General features: G+C 46.5%; 1 protein-coding gene across 1 annotated transcript; it reads left to right on the top strand.

Moving 5' to 3' along the window:
• Nucleotides 1-17905: 17905 nt before the first annotated feature.
• RPTN (repetin) lies at nucleotides 17906-23905 on the top strand. The gene is made up of 3 exons (XM_084866473.1): nucleotides 17906-17930; nucleotides 19388-19545; nucleotides 20303-23905. The coding sequence occupies exons 2-3, from the start codon at nucleotides 19408-19410 to the stop codon at nucleotides 23363-23365; spliced, it is 3201 nt and encodes a 1066-aa protein (XP_084722599.1). The 5' UTR covers nucleotides 17906-17930; nucleotides 19388-19407; the 3' UTR covers nucleotides 23366-23905.
• Nucleotides 23906-24194: the final 289 nt, after the last annotated feature.

Genomic DNA, 24194 nt, shown 5'->3' with positions numbered 1-24194 from the left:
ACAAAAGTGCAAACACATCCACGGTGCTCTTTCGCCACCTGCTGGCCATTGTACAATACTTAGTAGCAAATTCAGCAATTAAACTCAGGAATCTCCAGGGGTGAATGGGGTTACAGGGATTAGTTCCCTTTGGCCAGTGAGGACAATCAGGTCTACATTAAAACAGAAGGAAGGAGCCCTTGCAGGTTTGGCTCAATGGATAGAGCATCCGCCTGGGGACTGACGGTCCCGGGTTTGATTCCAGTCAAGAGCACATGCTGAGTTGTGGGCTTGATCCCCAGTGTGGGGCCTGCAGGAGGCAGCTGATCAATGATTCTCTCTCATCATTGATGTTTCTATCTCTTTCTCCCTCCCTCTCTGAAATCAATTTATTTAAATTAAAAAAAAAACAAAAAACAAAAAAAAAAAAACACGAGGCTAGACTGGATTTTTCCAAAACATCCTGGAGCCTTCTTTGAAGGCCCATATGCCCATATGCCCCAGTGTTCCCCAGAACTCATTTCCCACTAAAATCGAAACAGTAAGAGCATCTATGTACTGAGCTCTGCCATGTCAAGCACTTTTTAAAGCACTTCTGTATATTATTTCATTTATAATCCCCACATCAATCCGGTGTGATGCAGGTACCATTATGACCCTTTTGTAGACAAAAGTTTCCTTTTAAAATAAATGTCTCCATTTCGGTAAAGCAGCGAAACCATTTAAATTAAAATAGTAATAAGAGAAACCAAGCCATGCTGCCTGGGGGTCCCCTCCAGCCAGGCGCACCCTGGGCTCCGGGCTCCCGAGGCCGCAGCGGAAGGAGGATGCAGCACCACAGGCCACCGCGAGGGGCGCTCTCTGAGCCCCGAAGCTACCAACAGCCCTTCTGGGCGGAGCTGGCCGGTCCCCCACCGCGCGGTCCCCTCTCCCTAACGGAGCGCACCCGCCCTCCCCTGTGGGTCGGCCCCAGGCGGTGCCTCTCCCGGTTTCCAAACGTGCAGCCCCGCGTGGCAGGAGGTTCGAAGGAGACAGACAGACAGACAGACAGACCGCCCTCCCGCCCGCGGGGCTCTCCCCCTCTGCGGGGCGGCCTCTGCTCCGAGCAAACTCCGGGTTCGGGGAGGATGGAAGCGCCTCGCCGGGGCCTCACCTCCCGTCGGGGCCCTGACCCGGAGGGGGGCCTCGGCACCGCAAGTCTGGGCTCTGGGCCTCCAAAGGCCTGGATTGTGGGCGCTCTCAGCAGCCGCTCTGGGGGCTCAGTGGAGGGCGCCCTGGGTGGGATTAGGCCCAGGCTCTCCTCTCCGCCCTGTGCCCGGTGGGCCTGAAAAATACCGTGCTCCGCCCCCCAACGCCCACCCCATCCCCAGCGGTCTTCCGAGGTCATCGGGCAGCTCCGCCCCCTGCTGGCCAGTCGGAGCCTCAGGCACCTGCAAATTGGTTTTAAAGGCTACCATGCTTTAAAAAATGTTATTCTTATTTAGAAAAAAATTACACCTAGTACAATAAATCCCTTTATCTCGAATATTTAGTATAAGCCAGGCTAATTTTTAAATGAATAGTTAACACTGGTTTAAAGAAAACACTAAGTGCATCACACAGGGATATTGAAAAAAATCATGAAAGTGGTATTCAAATGACTAATATAGTGGGAAACTTCCAGCCTCACAAGGACAATGAAGAGGAAAGGTGGGTGTGATGGTTCATTATGGAAGGCGTTTGGGATGAGATTAACATTTAAATGAGTGAACTGAGTGAGGCAGATTACCACACACACACACACACACACACACACACACAATAATGTGAATGGGTCGCATCCAATCAGCTGAAGGTGTGAGGAGAACAAAAGGACCCACTGCCTCGAGCAAGAGGAAATTCTCTCCGGCAGACTGCCTTTGGGCCTTCTCTGCAGATTGGCTCTCCTGGGTCTCCAGCCTGCTGGTCCACACTGCAGGGCTTTGGACTTGCCAGCCTCCATAACCATGGAAGCCAATCCAGTGTAATATATGTATTATAACATGCATCCTATTGGTTCTTTTTCTTTGGAGAACCCTGACTACGAAAGTGTTCATCTCAAGTCCTCCCAGCTCTGGCACTGGGTGGGTCTGTGAGGAGGAGAGCAGGGGAGAGAGGGCTTGACTCCAATACCTGATGCTCTGGCCTGCTGAAGGGTCCCCCTATGCCTAGTCACTTCCCCCCACCCCTCTCCCCATCCCACCAGGTCCTGGAGAGCTTCCACTGTTCCCTCTTCCTGGAGGAAGACAATGTGCAATGTAGATGGAGTGATGCCTAGCGTCCTGGTCCATCTCCCCCATGAACTTGCAACACTCACTTATCCAAGTCCTTTCTTTCCCCTTCCTGAAATTCTGTTGTGGCTGTACCACGAGGGGCTCGAGGAGATGATGGTGAAGGTCTCTGCTGGATGGTAGTGCTTTTCCCACACCCCTGGCCTCTTTCTCTCTCTGTCCTTGAGATGGTAGGACTTCACTGATTGGCAAAGTTGGTAAGAATAATTGGCTCAGCTCAGCCCTGCTTCTACTTGGGGACTGCAGAGACCCTCCACACCAAAATGGGGACCAACACCTGGGGGGTGGGACATGCCCAGCCCAAGGCTGCCATGGGATTGATTGGTTAATCTGCCTAATTCTTGGATCTAGTTATTAACTAGACTCTAGTAGAGCAAGCCTTGGCTAATAGACCTAGAGCCACTGTCGATGATTTAACCACTATCAGGGAACATAGAGGTATGAGATACTTTATTATTTCGAAGAGATATAATATGTATTAGATGGTGGTGGCATTTTGGCTACCATATTTTCTTTCTGATTAACTTTTCAACCCTGTTTAGAAAAAGAGCAGGGAAATAGCTGCTTATGTAATTTCTTTGAAGGACCCAACAATTCCCAGCCCCACTCGCACCTTCATTCAATGAGACAATAACAACATCTAATAAATAAATTCACACTGACTGGTTAGTGTAACTCTTCATAGGATACTACACATTTTAAAGCACTGTAAGAAACTGAGGAAGGGCAGTGCTTAATGATAATATTATACAACTGCACTCCCTTCGGTGGAAACTATATTTTGGAGTAAGATTTCTTTTCAGGTTCCCTCAAGTAACAAACATGTCACTGACCAATCAACAGTTGTTTATTGAGAGTTAAAAGTAGAGGTTACGGAGTCAGACCGTCTGGATTCAAAGCCTATTTCCCTGACTAGTTATGTAACCTCAAGTAGGTTATTGAACCTTTCTGTACCTCGGTGTTTTCATCTATAAGGGGGGTGATAGTAGGGATGTGAAAGACATTTGTAAGCACCATAAGACTTCTATGGTGCTTCAGATGCTGTGGTAGTCCTGGGTCCACAGCACTTTACCTCTAGAAGAAAATCTATGGAATCAAGAAAAAAGGAATGATTATCAAGGTTGTGGGAATAGTAACATTAAACCAGCAACAAGGATACATTTCTAGACAAACTTGACTTAGAAAACAGGACCATCTTCCCAGGATGAACCCCTTGGACTGATAACAGACTGACTAACTCAACTTCCAAACCCAGAAAGGGCTTTGGCGGGGCCCCAGGCACACCTGAGAGGTACACAGGGCTCTGCTCTCAGATAACACTGCTTTCTCCTAACTGGCCACCAGGTGTCTACAGAACATTTACTCTTCTCCTCCTCAGCTGTGGAAGCTGGAACAGAGGGGAGTAACTAACAGGATTCAGGCAGTTAAAACCTTCACTGCAAATACAGGGCTTCACTATTCTGTCGCATAGTCCTGACTCAGAGCAAATTAAAACTGATTTCCACAATGGCCGGGTGGCCTCCCTCTTCCCTGAAGATATGACAATAAAAAAAGAAATCACTGAACTGCAGGACTAAGGATTTAACTGAGTGAGATTCAAGAATGCATTTTCTAGATCTAACCTGAATTGTAACTTCAACACAAACCTACTCTCTAAAATTTAGTTAACCCCAAATCTAATTTTTTTAATGTTGCCTCTATTGTAGTTTATAGATTGCTGTCAAAGTTAGAGATTCTGCTAGGTTAATTAAGGTTAGGGGCAGACATATAAAATTACTTTATGTGTTAAAAGTTGCATTGTGTTATCATTTCTGGAAACATAAAAATTGATGTTATACTTAATTTTATATTTTGTTTTGGGTTGAGGGTATGAATTGAAAGAATATCATGTGAGTGAGTGTCAAGAGTAGCATTTGTACAATGATTATGTTTGAAAATTTAGTTTGAATTTTATATTTCTGAAATTAAGTTTGCAATATAAATAAATAAATGAATAAATAAAAAAATTTTAAAAACGTTAAAAAAGAATGTATTTTCTAAAATAAATAAAAAATAATAAAGGAAAAAATAATGAAAGAAGAAAAAGAGATTTTTAAAAAATGAATACGAAAAGAAACAAACTACATGTATAAAGGAAATCCAATCCTTTGGTCATTGTCTGTGTTGTCCCTGAACAGTTACAGTATAGATTAAATCCAGGGTGAGCAAACTTTTTCTGGAAAGGGCTAGAGAATAAACACTTTAGGCATTTGTGGCCTAAGGATATTACATAGATATATATATATATATATATATATATATATATATATATATATAGAGAGAGAGAGAGAGAGAGAGAGAGAACACATTTCCACGATTTTTTATTGACAATGGAAATTGACTGAGAATAAAACTTTAAAGTTCTCATTTAAAAAAAAGATAAATATGTGAGTGATGGGTGTGTTAATTAGCTAGATGGGAGGAATCCTTTCACAATACATATATATATCAAATCATCACAAGGTATTCTTTAAATACCATAATTGTATTTGCTTTATTTACCTCAATAAAGCTGAAAAATGGTAATAATGACTAAAAGGATTATTGTTAGAGAAGGAAAGAGTATTGGGAGCCTGAGGAACTAGAGCAGGCTTCCGGGAGGAGGTGGATGCTATTATAAAAGAGCGTCTGTGGAGAAGATGACAGGGCTGAGCACAGTCAGGGGCAAGGACACAGCCTGGAAGCTGGGTTTGTCAGGGAGTACACTGGGCCTTCAGATCGCCTGGGAGTCAGCTTTAAGGCCTATGCTGAAAGCATGAGGAAAAGGGCAGAATTGGTTCACATTAACCTTATAGAAGAGCACAGTTCGCAGAGCAATTAGGATCCCTCTGAGATCATCCCCCTACGTCAGTGTTTCCCAAACTTCTCTCATGATGAGAATCACCTGGTGGAGTTGTTAAACTACAGATTCCTGAATCCCAACTAAGAAGTGCTAAACTAGAATTTTTGGGAACATATAGGTAAAATATCTTATAGGTAAAATAGTATCTTAACTTAGTGCTCTGTCTAATCCTGACTAGTTAAGTATATGTTTACCTATATGTTCCCAAAAATTCTAGTTTAGCACTTCTTAGTTGGGATTCAGGAATCTGTAGTTTAACAACTCCACCAGGTGATTCTCATCATGAGAGAAGTTTGGGAAATACTGCCCTACATGATGGCCTTGCCTGGACTTAAGGCCCAACCACTGCCATAGGCACAGCCCTCCAGGGGCCAGAGCCAGGGAAGCCATCGAGGTGCCTCGCAGGGGGCTCGCTAGACGTGTATGTCATTGTTATCACCACCACCGACAGCGGTCAATAGTCACTGGGCACCAATGAGCAGGGCATTGTGCCAGGGAACATCGAGGTATGAGATACTTCATTCTTTCAAAGAGATGTGATATATATTAGATGATACAATGGAGCATGTCACAAGCCCAGGGATACTTTCACGGTTGAGGGAACAGTACGATTAAACCAGCAACAAGGACTCAAGGCCAGCCCTGATCCCGGCCCTGCCCAGCCGTGTGTCCCTGCGGACCCTGGACCTCCACTTCCACATCACAAACAAAGCAAACCGGATGCTGTAGTTCTCAAACTGTTTGACGGCGGCATCTCCCCCTCAAAGAAAAGCTTAGGGTGCTTTAGAGATAAAGGCAGTTATTTGAATGGGCATGGGTGACAGAGGCATTTCCACCAGGCCCCTCCCCTCAGCCCCTGACAGGTTCCGAGGAACAGGGTTTGAAAACCGCTGAGTTAGGCATTGGTGGCTGGAAGATTTGGGGGGGGGGGGGGGGCATGCTGCTCTGAACCAAAGTGCTCTGTGAGATAAGATGTGCCCTGAAGCTCAGTGCAGGGAGAGGCCAAAGCAGGGCTCAAGGACCGTTTCGTTTCACGGGGGTTGAGGGGGTTGATTTAAAGGGAAAGAAAACAGCTGTTCCGGTTTGGCTCAGTGGTAGAGCGTCGGTGTGCAGACTGAAAGGTCCCAGGTTCGATTCCAGTCAAGGGCATGTACCTTGGTTGCGGGCACATCCCCAGTAGGGGGTGTGCAAGAGGCAGCTGATCGATGATTCTCTCTCATTGATGTTTCTGACTCTGTCCCTCTCTCTTCCTCTCTGTAAAAAAAAAAAAAAAAAAAAAAAAAAAAAAAAAAAAAAAAAAATCAATAAAATATATTTTTTTTAAAATAAAGGGAAAGAGAACACATTTCAGAGAAGACTCGCCACCGGAGTGAAGGTGTAGAGGTAGGCCCTGCGCTCTGCACAGACGCCACTTTGACTAGAGCAGGGGCGCTCTGAGGGGAGATGGAGTCAGAAGTGGGAGCTAGGTCAGATCATGAAGACCCCGGCAGAGAAAGGTTCTGCCACAAGGTCCTGGTGCCCACCCGACCAGTGAGGTCTGTGACGCAGAGGACAAGGGGGCTATTGAGGTGTCCACACAGTGTCTTCCATCTGCCGCATCCTTGCAAGTGCATCAGGTCCCGTATACCTGAGCTCTGTTGTCACAGGCCCTACAGGGGAGGGGGGGGTGTTCAAATGACAGGGACTTGACACCCAAAGCAGCTGTCCCCAGATTTCCCAAATGGCAACCACTGGGGGGGACCACAGAGAAACAGAAGTAGTGCCACAGGGAAATCCGGGAGGCTTAGCAACGCATTGTGTCAGGTAAATCTCCTAATTAAGGAAGGGCTAAGAGCTTTTAAACTCCATCCCGTCCTTAATCCTAAAATGCCATTAATCCCCCGTAACATGCCTGCAATTTTGTGAGCATGAGGTGGCGGCGGCTATTATCTCCATTTAGCTGGAATGGAAACGCCAGGAAGAATCTGTCGTGATGCCTAAGACAACAAGAAATGGGAGATGGGGAGGGACTGGAAATGTGGGGAGACATTCAAGGAACACAGGAGTCACCAGAAGGCAAGGGTGGAGGACTAAACCTGAAGAACAGCCGAACTCCGTCTTAGGCAGAGTGAGAGCATAGCTCAAAACAGCCTCCTTTCCACATCCCACACCCTCAAGACACCAATTAATGGCACAGACCTTATTAGCCCTACAAGATTCTCCCATTGCTTCTCAGGGCAGCACCTCACCACCGTGGGTTGCGAGCATATTAAGTCATGATAGCAACTAATCTGCGCCCATAAAGTACTTGAACTTTTGACACAGTCTATAAATGGAGGCCCAAGTACACCCAGGGAGGTCAGGACCTCTGTTGCCCTGTGAGTTTCCAGAAAGGCGATCATGGCCAAGCCACCTCGGAGGTGAAGGAGAGCTGACTGACGGCACCCTCCCCTGTGCCAGGCGCTGGGTGAGAACTCTCCCCCAGAGCAGACCTGCGTGGCCTGGGGCCCTGGTTCTCTCTGCCTGGCGTTGGGTCATTCGGTGAAAAAACGATCACAGAATGGAGTGTCAAGACGAGAGAGATGGGCCAGAACCGGTTTGGTCCAGTGGATAGAGCGTCGGTCTGCGGACTAAAAGGTCCCAGGTTCCATTCTGGTCAAGGGCATGTACATTGGTTGCGGGCACATCCCCGGTAGGGGGTGTACAAGAGGCAGCTGGTCGATGTTTCTCTCTCATCAATGTTTCTAGCTCTCTATCCCCCTCTCTTCCTCTCTGTGAAAAAAAATAAAATAGCCGAAACCGGTTTGGCTCGGTGGTAGAGCGTCGGTCTGTGGACTGAAAGGTCCCAAGTTCGATTCCGGTCAGGGCCATGTACCTTGGTTGCAGGCACATCCCCGGTAGGGGGTGTGCAAGAGGCAGCTGGTCAATATTTCTCTCTCATCGATGTTTCTAGCTCTCTATCTCTCTCCCTTCCTCTCTGTAAAAAAATCAATAAAATATATATTAAAAATAAAATAAAATATATTTAAAAAGACAAGAGAGATGAGTTGTCATGCCGCTATGTGAGAACATTTGGATTCTAACCGTAGCTTTACTGTTAACATCTTGTAAGATCGACCCTGTGTGACCTTGTAAAAAACTTTAACCTAACTCTCCTCGGCCTTCATGTTTCCCTTTTCCAAGGCAGGAAGACTCTGGGTACTGGAAGCTCCCTGCTCTACGGGATCCAAGAGGCTTCATGTGCAAGAGCCTCCATCCTTCCTCCCAGGTGGCAGGAGGCTCCCTGCACTCAAATTCACCAGCCCACCTCCTCACGCAGAGTTGGGCTCCTGAGCACCCTGCTAAGGGGAGTCCCAGCCCCTCCTCTGCACACCCACAGGAGCCGGCTGCACAGAATGATGAAGGTGAGATATCAGAGAGGCAGCCAGGCTCCTACTGATGCTGACCAGCACAGGCAACGTGTCACAGAAGAATCCTGCCTGGGTCCCTCCCTTTTCCTGCCACTTTTCCTCCCCTAACGCCTGCACTGTGCTGACCCTCACTCCTCTCCCGGGACAGGAAGGCGCTGCTGTTTCTGGATGCAGCAAGAATCTAATGATTTCTTTCCTGCAGGTGACTAGAGCCACGTGGAGCATCTGTGACCACAACAAAGAGTTTGGAGATTAAAAAGAAGGATGAGTAGGCAGACCGCCCATGGAAAATTGAAGTGGCAATTGGGCCGAGTCACAGCTGGGCACACAGAAGGGTGTGAACCTGCTAGGACACAGGCATTGGGGGCGGGAGCCGAGGGGTGGTGAGAGTGCTTGTCCGGGCTGGTCCCACTGTAAGGGGAGACTTAATGACGATGAAAGTGTGCTCTTCCCACAACCCTGGTCATAACCTCTCTTAGAATCCTTTTCGTTGTTAATGGTCTATCTTCCTTACTTAACATTTGTTAAGAGGATGGATGAATGAATGAATGAATGAATGAACCAGCCAATCCATGAAGAAAACTCTGGCTTAGTCTCCAGCTCCTCATTCTTTCTTTCTTATTTCCTGACTGCTCAGAATTTGTTAGTTGGATGTGACAAGCAGGTGTATTATTCAAGAGTCAACTGTCCTCATTTTGGGGACCAGGCAAAAAAAATCACAGAGGATTGGGAACAGCACTGCTCCCCAGTCCCAGATAATCTCCACCACGGTCCCTAGATATCCCCTAGTGACCTCTCCTACTGCTGTGCTCCGCTGGCAAAGGCTTCCACAGGATTCCTCCGCTCACTGACACCTTTGCAATGGTTCCCGCAGTTCCTGCTGCTCTCTCCCTGCTCTCTCAGGACCCTGGATCCAGCGTCTGCCATGCTTGGCAGCTGAGGGAATGAGACACAGATGTGACCTTCCTGGGGAAAGTTGGTAATCTGCTCCTCTGAGGAGTCTTAGGATTGAGACCTGTCAAGGAAGGCCTGGGCACTGACCCCCTCCCTGTCCCTCCTCCCAGGACAGAGGCAGGGCATCATCATGACAGGTGACCTGACTCCAGAGACCTGACTGCCCCCCAACACTGCTTTCAGTTGGCCTGCTCTAGAACTCCCCATGCACATGCTGGCTGGTGTCACACACACTCTGGTCTGTGACTGGTGAGAGCTATGGCTCCTGGGCTGAGCCTCAGATCCCAGCTTCTCCATTGGTTCTGGGAGCCATGATGTCCGGCTCTTTCTGAGAAACTAAAGCAGTGCCTCTGTTCTTTCCCGTATAAACCCTTCAGGCTACCAGCAGCCATTCCCCAGGCCCCCTGGAGTTATCATAGCCCACTGCTGCTCCAGCTTCCAGACCCATCTCCGTAAGGAGATAATCTTCACAAGGTAGTCCCTTAACTCCCAAGAGGCAAGCCACCAACAAGCTCTAAATTCCAAGTCAGAACTGCCCGGGGAGCCCAGATGCAGTACATTGCAGAGGTGGCAAGCCATCCGGTTCAGCCGTCCATGGGAGCCTAGCATGGCCGCAGGACACACGAGGGGATCAGAAGGGAAGTCAAGATCTCACCCTCAGAGAATTCATCCTCTAATTCACAAGTAAAGAAATGTTACATAGGAAACAGCAGAAAGTATTAAAAGACTACCTGAAATACAAGCTCAAACTCCCAGTATACCAGGGGCACAGGAGCTAGAGAAAGCCACCCAACCACACATTTAAAAGACACCATCCTGCCAAAACCAGTTTGGCCCAGTGGATAGAGTGTCGGCCTGCGGACTGAAAGGTCCCAAGTTCGATTCTGGTCAAGGGCATGTACCTTGGTTGCGGGCACATCCCCAGTTGGGGGTGTGCAAGAGGCAGCTTATTGATGTTTCTAGCTTTCTATCCCTCTTTCTTCCCCTCTGTAAAAACTCAATAAAATATATTTTTTTAAATAAAAAATAAAAGACACCATCCTGTGAAGGGCAGAGCAGAGCTTGTAGGATACAGATGAATTAAGAGATGTCTTTTCCCTCATTGAACTCAAAATCTACTGAGACAAGTGTGTATGCAGCCATCTACAGAACACCAACGAGATTATAGAGCCAGGAAAGGCTGCAGAGTTAGGGAGGGGACAGAGAAGAGAGAGGAGATCTCTGATGAGGAAAACTTGGAAATGTTTTGATAGAAAAGGTGAGTATTGAAATGTGTTCAAAACGGGTAGGGTGTTGATAGACATAAATAGAAAGGAGGGTTCCAGGGGGAAGAAGCAGCACGCATAAGAATAGAAGGAGCCGTGCAGGGTTTAGTTAGAGGGCTAAGGACTGAGAAGTCCATTGCGGTGGAGAGAAGTAAGGCCACTTGAAACCTCAAAGATCTACTTGCTGTGGAGCACCTTGCAGAGCCTACTAAGAACTTGGAGCTTGTTTCTCATGGGAAAATGATAACCCTTCATGAGAAGAGAAAATGAGTCTAGGGGCAGTGTGAAATAGGTTAGAAAGGAAGATTGAAGGAAGAGAGAGGAGTTGATAGCTGCACACAGTCCTAGCAAACAATTATGGGTTTCTCTCCCAGGCTGCAGCAGCAGTGAAGGGGAGAGGGGAGGAGGGCAGAGAGACAAGAAATGGGTTAGTTACAGAATCTCATAGCTCCCGGAGAGCTCAGACATGCAAAGGTGGGAAATCATCCCATTCAGCCAGCCATCGCTTCAAATCCCTCCTTTTTTTCTAGATAAAGAAGGAAACTGAGTCCCAAAGTAGAAACATCTTCTCCAAGATCCCAGTGAAAGTGAGAGGTGGACCCTGGTGAGAACCCAGGACTTCTTGTTCTCAGTCCTCGGTCTCTCTGGGCACCAAGGTGAAGGGCCAGAAGCTGCAGGAGATCTGACTGCTTTCAAAAGGGGAACAGGTGACTGAGCACTGACGTCCACAGATCCCGATTCCCAGGGTCACCTATTCCCTTCCTGACAGAGTTTCTCTGGGGGTGGAAGGGTGGGGGCATGGAGCTGCAAACACAGATGGGCACCCCAAATGCATTGCTAATAACTCGTAAAATATTATTGAAACTTCACAGATTACTAAGCGTATTTACCTACCTTCCCCACCCCACTTCCTCCACTCCCACTTTACCTCACAACACATGCATTCATTTGGTCAACAGACCTTCACAGGTGCCTACTGTTGTGGGATCTTTGGTGGCTGCTGGGTTGCAAGGTTATGCAAGACCAGGAAGTTGTAGAACCACAGCTATAACTCACAAGCCCTGTCTCTGCCGAGGTTCAGCCTGTTGGCATCTTCAAGCCAAGGCCTTTAAACTAACCATCCCTCTCCAGAAAATTCCTTAAAAACAACTTAACTGTGCATGTGGCGGATCCTCAAAAACTTAAACCAGAGTAGTCATGTGACCCAGCAACTCCACTCCTGGGTGCTTGCCCAAGAGAACTGAAAAGCACATATGTCCGCACAAAAACATTTACACAAATGTTCAGAGCAGCATTATTCACAGAAGTCAACAGGTGGCAACAACCTAAATGCCCATCAGTGGCTGAATGAATAAACAGTGGAATATCATGTAGCTTTAAAAAGAAATGAAGTACTGATACATGTTGTAACATGGATGAACCTTGGAAACACACTATGCTAAAAAAAAAAAAAGAAAAGAAAGAAAAAGAAAAAGCCAGACAATAAAGGTCACATATGTATGATCCGTTTATATGAAATTTTCAGAATAGGCAAACTGTAAGGACAGAAAATAGATTAATGATTGCTATGGGATGGAAGAGGGCAAGTTTTACTTGGGAGGTAAAGGGAGTGTTCTTAAACTAGATTTCAGCAATGGTTGTGCAATAGTAAAAAAAAAAAAAAAAAAAAAAAAAAAAAAAAAAAAAAAAAAAAAAAACATTGGATTGTACACTTTAAAGGGATAAATGGTAAGGTATGTCAATTACATTTCAATAAAGCTCTTTGACCAAAAAAAAAAAAAAACAACTCAAAAACCTGGCCTGACTGATGCAAATTCTGCTACATGTGGGTCAACTTTCAAGACATCTGTTTTGGTCTGAAGCAATATTAACCAGGTTCTAGGATTTACCTAAAATTCCATGGTCGGTGCTCAGCAATGAGTTTTGACACTTTCTGGTTCATTTCGGTGAGGGAGGGAGGGGTGACTGTGGCCTGAGACATTGGGCGGGAGGGATGATGGGGATCTCACAGCCAAAAACATAAGAAATAGAAGCAGTGGCTGGGCTACAGAGCTGGCAACGAAGAGTCAGCTCCAGATGAAAACCTGTGCGCTAGACCCCAGGAATCCTAGAGCGAGCTCCTTTCTTGGACTGGGACACATTTTCTGACAAGGTTAAAATATCGCTGAGGCCAGTGTTACCTTCAAAAAACCACTGACTCTCACAGATATCATTAAAGAAAAAAATGGCCTGTAATTAACAGGAGGGTAATTTATCTGCAAGGACAGATTTTAAAATGAAAACTCATTTGTGTAGACGATAAGACATGACCTTTTAATATCAACAAATCTCAAAGAGTTTTATGTCTATTAATTAGGCCCACTCCTCTCCAGGGCAAGGTGGTCATTTGCTCCAACTGTGGTTTATCCACCTGCTTCATGCCAGAGGGCTAAGCAGGAGTGGGGAGCCTGCCCGGGTTACCCAGGGCCTGCCTTGTGCTACAAACACTCAGCCATCCTCTGGGTTCTGTGGGTTTCCTCTCACTGAATAGCCACCCAACATCTCCACGGGAGGAAAAGGAAATCTAAGAGTTCCATGATCATTATCCTTAATCAAAATCTCACCGCAAGATTCCCTGAAAACTCCATTAGGTAAAATAGTGCGAGCCATACTGGGCACATCTGCACCCATGGAAAGTGGACAACAAAGGCTTGCAAGAGTCAAGAACCAAAGGAGTCGAAACTGGTTTGGCTCAGTGGATAGAGTGTCAGCCTGCAGACGGAAAGGTCCCAGGTTCGATTCCGGTCAAGGGCATGTACATTCGTTGTGGGCACATCCCCGATGGGGGGTGTGCAGGAGACAGCTGGTCGATGTTTCTCTCATCGATATTTCTAGCTCTCTATCCTTCGCCTCCCTCTCTGTAAAAAAAATAAAATCAATAAAATATTTAAAAAAAAAAAAAAAGAACCAAAGGAAATGGACAACAAAAGGATGTCTTCAATCACATTCTATCCATTGTAAAAACAGAAGGGTACTTTTTCTATGTACTTTTCTTGTGTTTTCATATTTATCTATCTATCTATCTATCTATCTATCTATCTATCTATCTATATACTAGTAAAAGCCTAAGCGACCGGCCAACCAGGTGGTATCTATGACGCTCACTGACCACCAGGGAGTTACCAGGCAACAGCAAATTTGCAGAGTGTCCTCTCCCCATCCAGAACCCCTCGGGGGATGTTGGACTGTGGTTTCAGCCTGATCCCCGCGGGCCAGGCTGAGGGGACCACCCTCCCCCCTCAATACAAATCCGTGCACTGGGCCTCTAGCATAAATATAAGCATCTGTCTTGTCTCCCCAAACAGATTACAAGCACCTTCATTATTGGAACCATTTAGATCCCGGAGAAGCACAGGAAAATAATAAATATTTGAGAGCTTGTGCAACAGGAGGTTCTCATCCCAAGGCTGGATTCCTTCGCCGCCTGTCATTAGGAAGTTATCTCCTTCTTACAGTGTCAGCCTTGGCGAAGAGCTGATGTTCTCATTGGGAAGTGGGCACGCGCCAGTTCTGTTCCAGAGGGAGCTGTGTAACACAGGTGTTGCAAACAAGGGCTTTGGAATCAGGAAGTGGTGGATTCAAACCCCAGCTCAGCTGTGCCAAGTGGCATGGCCTTGAGCAAGCTACTTATCTTTCTCTAAACCTGTTTCCTTGTTAGAAACCTGACGATAATATTGCCTGCCTCCTGAAGTTGCTGTGGGAATTAAACAAGCTAACATATGCGAAAAGGCTTAACACAGAGCCTACCCTACATAGTAAGATCAATAAATTGTAGCTTAAAAACATCTAGCTTTTGTGATCACAGGGCTACATTCTAACATGAATGCAAAAGGCAGCAAAACACAGCCCAGAGCTTCAAAATTCTAAGTAACCGGGTGCCCATTATTGTCCTCCTGTTTCCCACAGAGGAAGACTGAGGAGCACGAAGTTCTTAGGCCTTTATCAAATTCGTGAATAGAGCAGTTATAATATATCCTCGAAAGCCCCTGCTCACCTAAGATTGGAATCCCAGAATCTTAGCATGTCAATGCCAAAATAAAAATAAAAAAGCTTCGCCCGGCCCGCATGGCTCAGTGGTTGAGCATCAACCTATAAACCAGGAGGTCACAGTTAAATTCCTGGTCAAGGCACATGTGGGATTGAATCCCAGTGTGGGGCATGCAGGAGGCAGCCGGTCAATGATTATCTCTCATCATTGACATTTCTATCTCTCTCTCCCTCTCCCTTACAGCTGCTAGGGAGCCCTGAGAGACATCCACAGAAAGGAGCCCCCAGGTTCCCTGCTCTCTACCCCCTATCCATTCACCTCCACTCCCCTTATAAGTCCCTGGAGTCACCAACCCTTCTCTTGGTTTTTGGTTCTAATGATAAAAAGAGGCATAACTAAGCAGCTCTCAATGGTGAAGATACAAAAGCAGAAATAGAATCTCAGCATGACCCAGCTCTCAGGATGTATAAACACATCTAAGCAAGGCCTTTCCAGTGCTAGGAGACCCCAGACAACATTGGGTGCAAACTGGCAGGAAGGTGACCAGACAGGCAGCCACCCTGTGGAGTGCCAGTGGGGGTGGGGTGAGCGGATGCTGAAGCTCAGACCCCATGGAGCCCCTCAGGAGTCGCATTTCTTCAGTACACCACAGCTCTCCTAGTTTTCTACGCTTAAAGCCTTGGAGTCTCACCTGACTTCTCCCCTTCCCTGCCCCTCATCGAATCTCCCCAACCCCCATCCTGTCTTTTCCTCGATCACCCAGCACCTTCCCATGGTTATGTACTACTGCATCCACACTCCACACATCCTTTCTTTTCCTCTATCACCCAGGACCTTCCCATGGTTACGTACTGCTGCATCCACACTCCACACATGGCTCTACAAGAGACTCCTAACGGGCCTCCCTGCTCAGACAGGGCTCTTTCCAATGTGTCTTATATTTCACAGTCCGGGGTGACCAATTTGTCCCAAGTTGCCCAGAATCCTCCGAGTTTTCGCTCTCAAAGTCTCACCTCCGGGGAAGCTCCTCAGTCCCAGCTGAGACAGCTGGTCACCCTACTGCAGTCAAATCAAAATCTTCCCCCAAACAATGCTTTTATCTTGTCACTTTCCTGACCCAAATGGTCCCTGCTTCACATTTCTCATTAAAATAAACCCTAAAACAGACTGCAAGTCCGCCTCAGAGAATTTATGAGAAAGCATGGTGGGACGGGGTAAAAGGCCAGGCTTTAGTCATAACCCTGTCGGACGCTTGGGAGTCATTCAATCTAGCTGGGCTTCAGTTTCCTCATCTGTAAAATTAGGAGGCTAAGACTATATTTCCTTTTCAGCTCAAAAATTCTCTATATCTGTTCTCCTGTATACCCTCTGCTCCAGCCAGACTTACCAACTCACTCTAATCAAAACATACCCTCTAAATTCTCACCTTTGTCTCTTTGGTCTTTCCCTTCTCCCCACCAGAATTTCTCTTCTTTCCTTTCTGCCCACCTGAATCCTTCAGGGACCAACACAAATCCCACTTTCTAAGGGAAGTCTGGGCCCAACCCCTGGGTATGTATGAACATTCCATACATACCAGGTTTTCCAACACTCAGCACTCCTCGTGTTCTGTTCCTGGCATTCAAAACCTTTCTTCTACATAAAACTTCTCTACTCCAACTGGATTAAATCTCTATGCACTTTTGTGGTTCCCTTGCAAAATCCCAAGCACTACTAACTGATTGATGGATGGTTACACAGAAAAAAGTACAACCAGAAACAAAAATAGAAAGTACAGCTGAAACCAGTTTGGCTCAGTGGATAGAGCGTTGGCCTACGGACTGGAGGGTCCCAGGTCCGATTCCGGTCAAGGGCATGTACTTTGTTTGCGGGCATGGTTACCCCAGTAGGGGATGTACAAGAGGCAGCTGATCGATGATTCTCTCTCATCAATGTTTCTAATTCTCTATCCCTCTCCCTTCTTCTCTGTAAAAAAAATCAATAAAATATATATATTTTTTTAAATAGAAAGTTCAGCAAATCTCGAATTCTTTGCATTTTACACAAAATTCCCAAACGCTTTCCTAACCAATAATTCACTTACTCCACCAAGATTTACTCTGACTCTCCTATGCCTAAGACATTGGTGATGTCACAGGTGCAGAGGCGGGGAATGACTGGAGGCCCAGGTGTCTGACCGCATCTCTACTCACAAATAGTATAAGCTCCCACGTTGTTCCTAAACTCTAAGTTTTGTTGTTGTTGTTGTTGCTGTTGTTGTTTAAAAAAATGTGTTTTATTGATTCCAGAGAGGATGGGAAAGGGAGAGAGAGATAGAAACATCAATGATGAGAGAGAATTATTGATCAGCTGCCTCTGGCATGTCCCACACTGGGGCCCACAACCCGGGCATGTGCCTTGACTGGGACTTCCAGGTTCATAGGTCAACACTCAACCACTGAGCCACACTGGCCAGATGCTAACTTCTAACTTTTTGGTAAAACCTTAAAAGGTTCAAGTGATGGTAGCAACACCATCATCACAGCCCTCCTCCCCGCAATCAGTCATATATCTCTCCACTAACCTGAAGAGCTGTTAAAACTTTTTTTAATTCAAAATAGGTCAATAGATTAAAATACACACAAGCAAGACATTAGCATAGGTCATAGGACAAATCTCTTCCGGGAACTATATCCAGGCCCTATACCCAGAAGCTCTAGTCCCTACATTGACGGATTTTTGTAACGTGAACATATTGCTAATCTTCTTTGGTATGATTTGACTATTATCCTCCATTAGTCTTGGTAAGTGACACATCTTAAGGATGAACACCTCTGCCTTTTCAGACCCCCACAGCATGCACGCACACACACACACTCCCCTAATTAAATGGGGCTGGGACTTGAACCGTGTCACCTATATTGACAAACAAGTTCATGAGCAAGTGGGGGAAGTAAATCAACTAAACGGTTTGGAGAGGGAGAGGCCACGCTGGACTGGGTCCAGGGTGATTCAGGCTCTGCCACAGAATGGGTGTCTCCTGAGATGGCCTCGTAGGACAATTAAAACCCCTATAAATAGGATGGGTTTTCAGGCCTCCAGTATCCTCTTCAGCTTCTCAATCTCTGCTCATTCCTCCTTACACAGGTAAGACATGCATGGGGGAGCAATGGCAGTATCCAGGAGGCTCCTGATGGTGGGTGGCTGTGATGTTCTGGGCTGGAGAGGCCTGAGACTACTCTCTGAGGGTGATAGCCTTGGGTACCCTCCCGCTTCATTTTCTTGGCTCTATCTGAGGATATGATCATAGCTAGGATTGCCTACTTCTGAGGCTGTGAAGATATATGCTTTTTTTTTTACAGTGTGTCCTAGGTTTTCTAAAATCAAGGGCTAGAACTATTGGAGGTTTGCCTAGTCTCCCCTAGTAGACAATTTTCCTTTTGTGCATGTTAGGCAAGACCCGAGAGTTTAGAGCTCATCAGGAACAAGGCCAGATAATATTCAAGCCTCATTGCAATGAATCGATACTAGGGACTAGTCCCATGCAATTTGTTATTTGTCCTTATTCGTACAGGCATCGTTGCATGCTGTTGGAAGTCCAATGTGCTTTGCAGTTAGGGTTTCTGTTTGGAGGCCTCTAAGCCCAGTAACTGGGATTTTCGTAATGTAAGAAATAGCTTTGAGATCCAGATCCCCAAAGACCCTTTGCCTCTTAGCATGGCCAATGTGAACTTCTCTGATTATATCTTCCCATCATCTATGCAGTTCATTTGGCTTGCTATTTCACCTGTAGCAGTTTTGTATTCCCTGATTCTATTTTTTAAAATATATTTTATTGATTTTTTTTTTTTATAAAGAAGAAGGAAAAGGGAGAGAGAGCTAGAAATATCTATGAGAGAGAAACATCAACCAGCTGCCTCCTGCACACCCGCTACTAGGAATGTGCTCTCAACCAAGGTACATGCCCTTGACTAGAATTGAACCTGGGACCCTTGAGTCCGCAGGCCAACCCTCTATCCACTGAGCCAAACCCGTTAGGGCTTTACTGTTTCTATTTTATAATCATATCCAAAGTGATCATCCAGGCCAGAAGTGCTTACTGGAATTTAGTCTCCCAGAAAGTTTCCTTGGCCATGGCAAGAGACCTCTAGCCTTCTTCCCCACTCATTAGAAGACTGAGACCTGCAGTGAGGTCAATGTAGTGCCCTGTTCAGCATGCTAGTCATTGGTGCAAAGTTATGCTTCATGACACTGGCTTTGGTCCTGCCTCATAGGCTTCCTGACTATCTTTCCCTTTTATTCTAATATGAGAATTTCAGTTAAGCAAGTCCCATCCGGAGAAGAAGATAGGGCATGTGAAACACCTATTGTATATTTTTTGTTGTTGTTCTTAGGAAATAGCAATTTTTTTTCTAGCAGGTAACCCATAGTCTGCGCCCTTCTCCCATTGTGTGATATTTGGAGCCAGACTATGGGTCAAAGGGGGTCAGGGGTATGGCTAAGGAGAAGCTCTTTCCCTGACCAAGAGGGGCCACTTTCCCTTTGAAAATGCTGCCTCCTGGGCTTCATCCTAAACACAAACAAAATCTTGTTTCTTCTTCTAGGTTTACCTGTCTTTGCCAAAATGGCTGCACTCCTGAACAGCATACTCACCGTGATCAAGGTGTTCCAGAAATATGCTAAAGAGGATGGGGACTGTGCTCTGCTGAGCAAGAAGGAGTTGAAGCAGCTGCTCTTGGCTGAGTTTGGAAACATCCTCCGGGTAAGATGCATAGAGTCTGGATCCCATGGAGTCAAGTGTGTGTGACTCTGAAACGTGCATTTAGGGCTTAGTTTTTGTTTTCTTTGGTCATGCTCCACCCTGGAACTAAGAGAGTTACAGGTAGCTTGCTCCCAGCACATAGACATGTGTGCATAGGAATGCTCAGACACATACAAACACACACACACACACACACACACACACACACACACACATCTACTTGTATCTGAGTTCAAACAGGAGGAAGTAGAACTTTGAACTGGAAATCATTTCTCAGAAGAAATCTAGATTAATATATTAGTTTCTATATTTTAAGGCTGTCCACACATTTTCTCATTCAACAAAGAGTCATTAAGCACCTTTTCCATACCAGCACCATACACTGAGGATACAAACATAGATGAAGACAGCTTTCACTCCCTCCAGGAGCTCATACTGTGGTTGGAAAAATGTTGATAAACAAGCAACAATAATATGATGGGGTGGGACAGCTTCCCCAAATTCATTATGAAGGGAGCTGATTTTAAATAAATATATCACTCCCCATAGTCCTGCTCCCTCCAATGAATCAGGAAGGGATGAGATTCTAAAAAGAAGCTGACCAAAGACTAGAACCAAGCCTAAGCCATTTCAGATTAATGGCTTCTCACACAAGAAAGGTTCATTCAAACTAAATGGACTGAGGCATGAACCCTGGCACACATCTTAATATCCACAGGAGAACATCTGATTTTTCTCTTTGTTTTTCTTCCCACAGAGACCAAATGACCCAGAGACTGTGGAAACCATCCTGAACCTCTTGGATAGAGACAGAAATGGACATGTTGATTTTAATGAATTTCTCTTGCTGGTGTTCCAGTTGGTCCAAGCTTGTTATCATAAGGAGGAAAATAAGTCATGTGGAGATAGAGCCTCCCAGCAAGAAGGAGAGCAGGAGGGAACACAAGACCATAGCTTTCCAGGAAATATAAGCAGACAACATAAGCAGAGGCATGAGAAAGGAAAGCAGGACTCCCACCATGGTCAGTCTGAGAAATGGGGTCAGGAGTCTCACCATGGTCAGTCTGAGAGACGGGGTCAGGATTACCACCATGGTCAGACTGAGAGACAGGGTCAGGATTCCCACCATCGTCAGTCTGAGAAATGGGGTCAGGAGTCTCACCATGGTCACTCTGAGAGACAGGGTCAGGAGTCTCACCATGGTCAGACTGAAAGACAGGGTCAGGATTCCCACCATGGTCAGACTGAGAGACGGGGTCAGGATTCACACCATGGTCAGACTGAGAGACAGGGTCAGGACTCCCACCATGGTCAGTCTGAGAGACAGGGTCAGGACTCCCACCATGGTCAGACTGAGAGACGGGGTCAGGACTCCCACCATGGTCAGACTGAGAGACAGGGTCAGGACTCCCACCATGGTCAGTCTGAGAGACAGGGTCAGGAGTCCCACCATGGTCAGTCTGAGAGACAGGGTCAGGAGTCCCACCATGGTCAGTCTGAGAGACGGGGTCAGGAGTCCCACCATGGTCAGACTGAGAGACGGGGTCAGGATTCCCACCATGGTCAGACTGAGAGACGGGGTCAGGAGTCCCACCATTGTCAGTCTGAGAGACGGGGTCAGGACTCCCACCATGGTCAGTCAGAGAAATGGGGTCAGGAGTCTCACCATGGTCAGTCTGAGAGAGGGGGTCAGGAGTCTCACCATGGTCAGTCTGAGAGGCAAGGTCAGGACTCCAGCTCTGATAAAAAACTGAATCATAAATCTAGCAGTGACCAGAATAAAAGAGAAGGATATTTATTTGCTCTAAATCAGTATGAGAAACAAGTTCAGGATTCTCATAATGGCTGGTCTGAAAGGCTTAGACAACAACAAGGCCAGCCTAGAAGATTTAGAGAGGATTCGTGCTGTAGCCAAAGAAACCAAAAGGAATCAGGCTCTTATTATGGGAATTCTGCAAGCCTGGATCAGGAATCAGGCTATCATCAGAGAGACAGGCAAGACTTTGATTCTCAACATGGCCAGTCAGACAGACAAGGCCAGAGTTCCCACTATGGACAGACAGGCAGGCAAGGCCAGATTTCCCACTATGGACAGACAGATAGACAAGGCCAGAGTTCCCACTATGGTCAGGTAGACAGACAAGGTCCAATCTCTCAATATGACCAGACAGACAGACAAGACCAGAGTTCCCACTATGGTCAGGCAGACAGACAGGGCCAGAGTTATCATTATGGACAGGCAGACAGACAAGGCCCAGTCTCTCAATATGGCCAGACAGACAGACAAGACCAGAGTTCCCACTATGGTCAGGCAGACAGACAGGGCCAGAGTTATCATTATGGACAGGCAGACAGACAAGGCCCAGTCTCTCAATATGGCCAGACAGACAGACAAGGCCAGAGTTCCCACTATGGACAGGCAGGCAGACAAGGCCAGAGTTCCCACTATGGACAGACAGGTAGACAAGGCCAGAGTTTCCACTATGGTCAGGTAGACAGACAAGGTCCAATCTCTCAATATGACCAGACAGACAGACAAGACCAGAGTTCCCACTATGGTCAGGCAGACAGACAGGGCCAGAGTTATCATTATGGACAGGCAGGCAGACAAGGCCCAGTCTCTCAATATGGCCAGACAGACAGACAAGGCCAGAGTTCCCACTATGGTCAGGAAGACAGACAAAACCAGAGTTCCCACTATGGTCAGGCAGACAGACAAGGCCAGAGTTCCCACTATGGTCAGGAAGACAGACAAAGCCAGAGTTCCCACTATGGTCAGGCAGACAGACAAGGCCAGAGTTCCCACTATGGACAGGCAGGCAGACAAGGCCAGATTTCTCACTATGGTCAGGCAGACAGACAAGGCCAGAGTTCCCACTATGGACAGGCAGGCAGACAAGGCCAGATTTCTCACTATGGTCAGGCAGACAGACAAGGCCAGAGTTCCCACTATGGTCAGGCAGAAAGGCAAGGACTGAGCTCTCAATGCAGTCAGTCAGAACCTGGGGAAACTGGGCAAAATAGGTGCTTCCAGGGGAATGAGCGAACAAGCAGAGGCTCACATGTTGAGCAATCAGGAAGGTCAGGAAAACCCAGTCAACAGACTCAAGGACAAAAAGTGAACCAAAATCAGGGACAGAGATTTCAGTCTAGGGTAGAGCAACAGAACAGTCACCAGGCATGGGAGCCTGAGGAGGATAGCCAACACCACCAACACAAACTCATGGCACCAATTCAGCAAGAAAGGCCACACTCTCACAAAGGGAGTGAGAGGCAATCACGCAGTAGTGAGCAGGGTCACAGAGAGGCCCAGACCAAGGAGTGTCATGGTGAGGAGCAGAGCCACCAGGCAGAGGAAGAGAAGGATCACCAAATTGGGGGTAGACATGGTCATGAGGGTGAGACACGGGACAGGCAAACCCATGAAGAGGAACAAAACCATCAGACACGGGGCAGGAAAACCCATGAAGATGAGCAGAAGCACCAGAGACGAGATAAGCAACCTCATGAAGAAGATCAAAACCGTCAGCCACAACGGGATAGGCAAACCCATGAGAAGAAAGAAAGAGATCAAGAGTCCCAGGATCGACAATCCCATGGAACCCAGCGAGGCTATGCTAACAGAGAAAATTACTGCATGAATGAGGATGGCCAGAGCCAAGGCTCCCAGGGAAGACACGGTAGCCTGGCCTTCCATCCAACCCAGAGCCATGGGAGGCCCCAAAGAAGAGAAGAGGGTGGAAGTCACCCTACCAAGGCAGTGACTACTCCCTATCCCCTCTATGATTATCTACAAGAGCAGAGAGAGCAGTGGAACTAGGCCTTATTGCACAACAGAGCTACTGCCAAAGAAGAAATCTACGTGTCAAGTTCATATTTACTTCTAAGAGATTGAAAATGTATGTCTTCCTTCTCTCCTCTACTTACTATCTATTTTCAAGGATGCTTTTTGAGGACTAGCATTTACTTCTAGGGCATTTCGGTTCTTTGAGCAGCAAATCCAGGGTGTGCTGGCGGGTTGAAATCTGAGTGGTAAATTGGGTGAAATAATCAGATCCCAATTTTGATTAGTTTGGGGATTTAAATCATTTCCTGGTTTGCCTTCCTTGTAACTAGGGTATGGTTGGGTCACTGAAAGGTAGAAACTTCTCCCAAAATTCAGAAACAGGAAAGGTATTCTGAAGATACGCACCACAAACTGAGAAGAGGATATCTGGGCTTTAGTGAGCTTTGGCTCCTGCGGATGAAACATCAGGAATTTCAAGCCTCATAGTCTACACTTGAACCTCAGTGAGAGGCTGCTAGGAGAGTCAGAGACCACAGAGGACATCTCTGATTCACAACACCTCCAGCGCCCTGGCTCCTAGCACTAAAGCTGACTAGACTGGCTTTAGCTCAATACCATTCTAGTTTCTGATCATATTAAATAGAAAGGAAGCATATGTCATCTGTTTTCAGATCCTAGTCAACCAAAATTGTTGACCCAAAGATACTGGGGCCTGAAAACCATTCACAAGAAAATCTATGGAATTGTATTTAAATGCCCAATAAATAATTGATGAGCAATGACTTCGATAACTCTTTTTTTCCTCCTTCACTGTGGGGCTATTCTATCTTCACTTGTGGGCCATTCTCCAAGAACAAGGCCA

Source organism: Pipistrellus hanaki, assembly GCF_964339955.1.
Source record: "Pipistrellus hanaki genome assembly, chromosome: 18".
In the NCBI taxonomy this organism is placed as follows: domain Eukaryota; kingdom Metazoa; phylum Chordata; class Mammalia; order Chiroptera; family Vespertilionidae; genus Pipistrellus; species Pipistrellus hanaki.
Note: the sequence above shows the minus strand (reverse complement) of the source record. Positions and strands in the feature narration are given on the sequence as shown.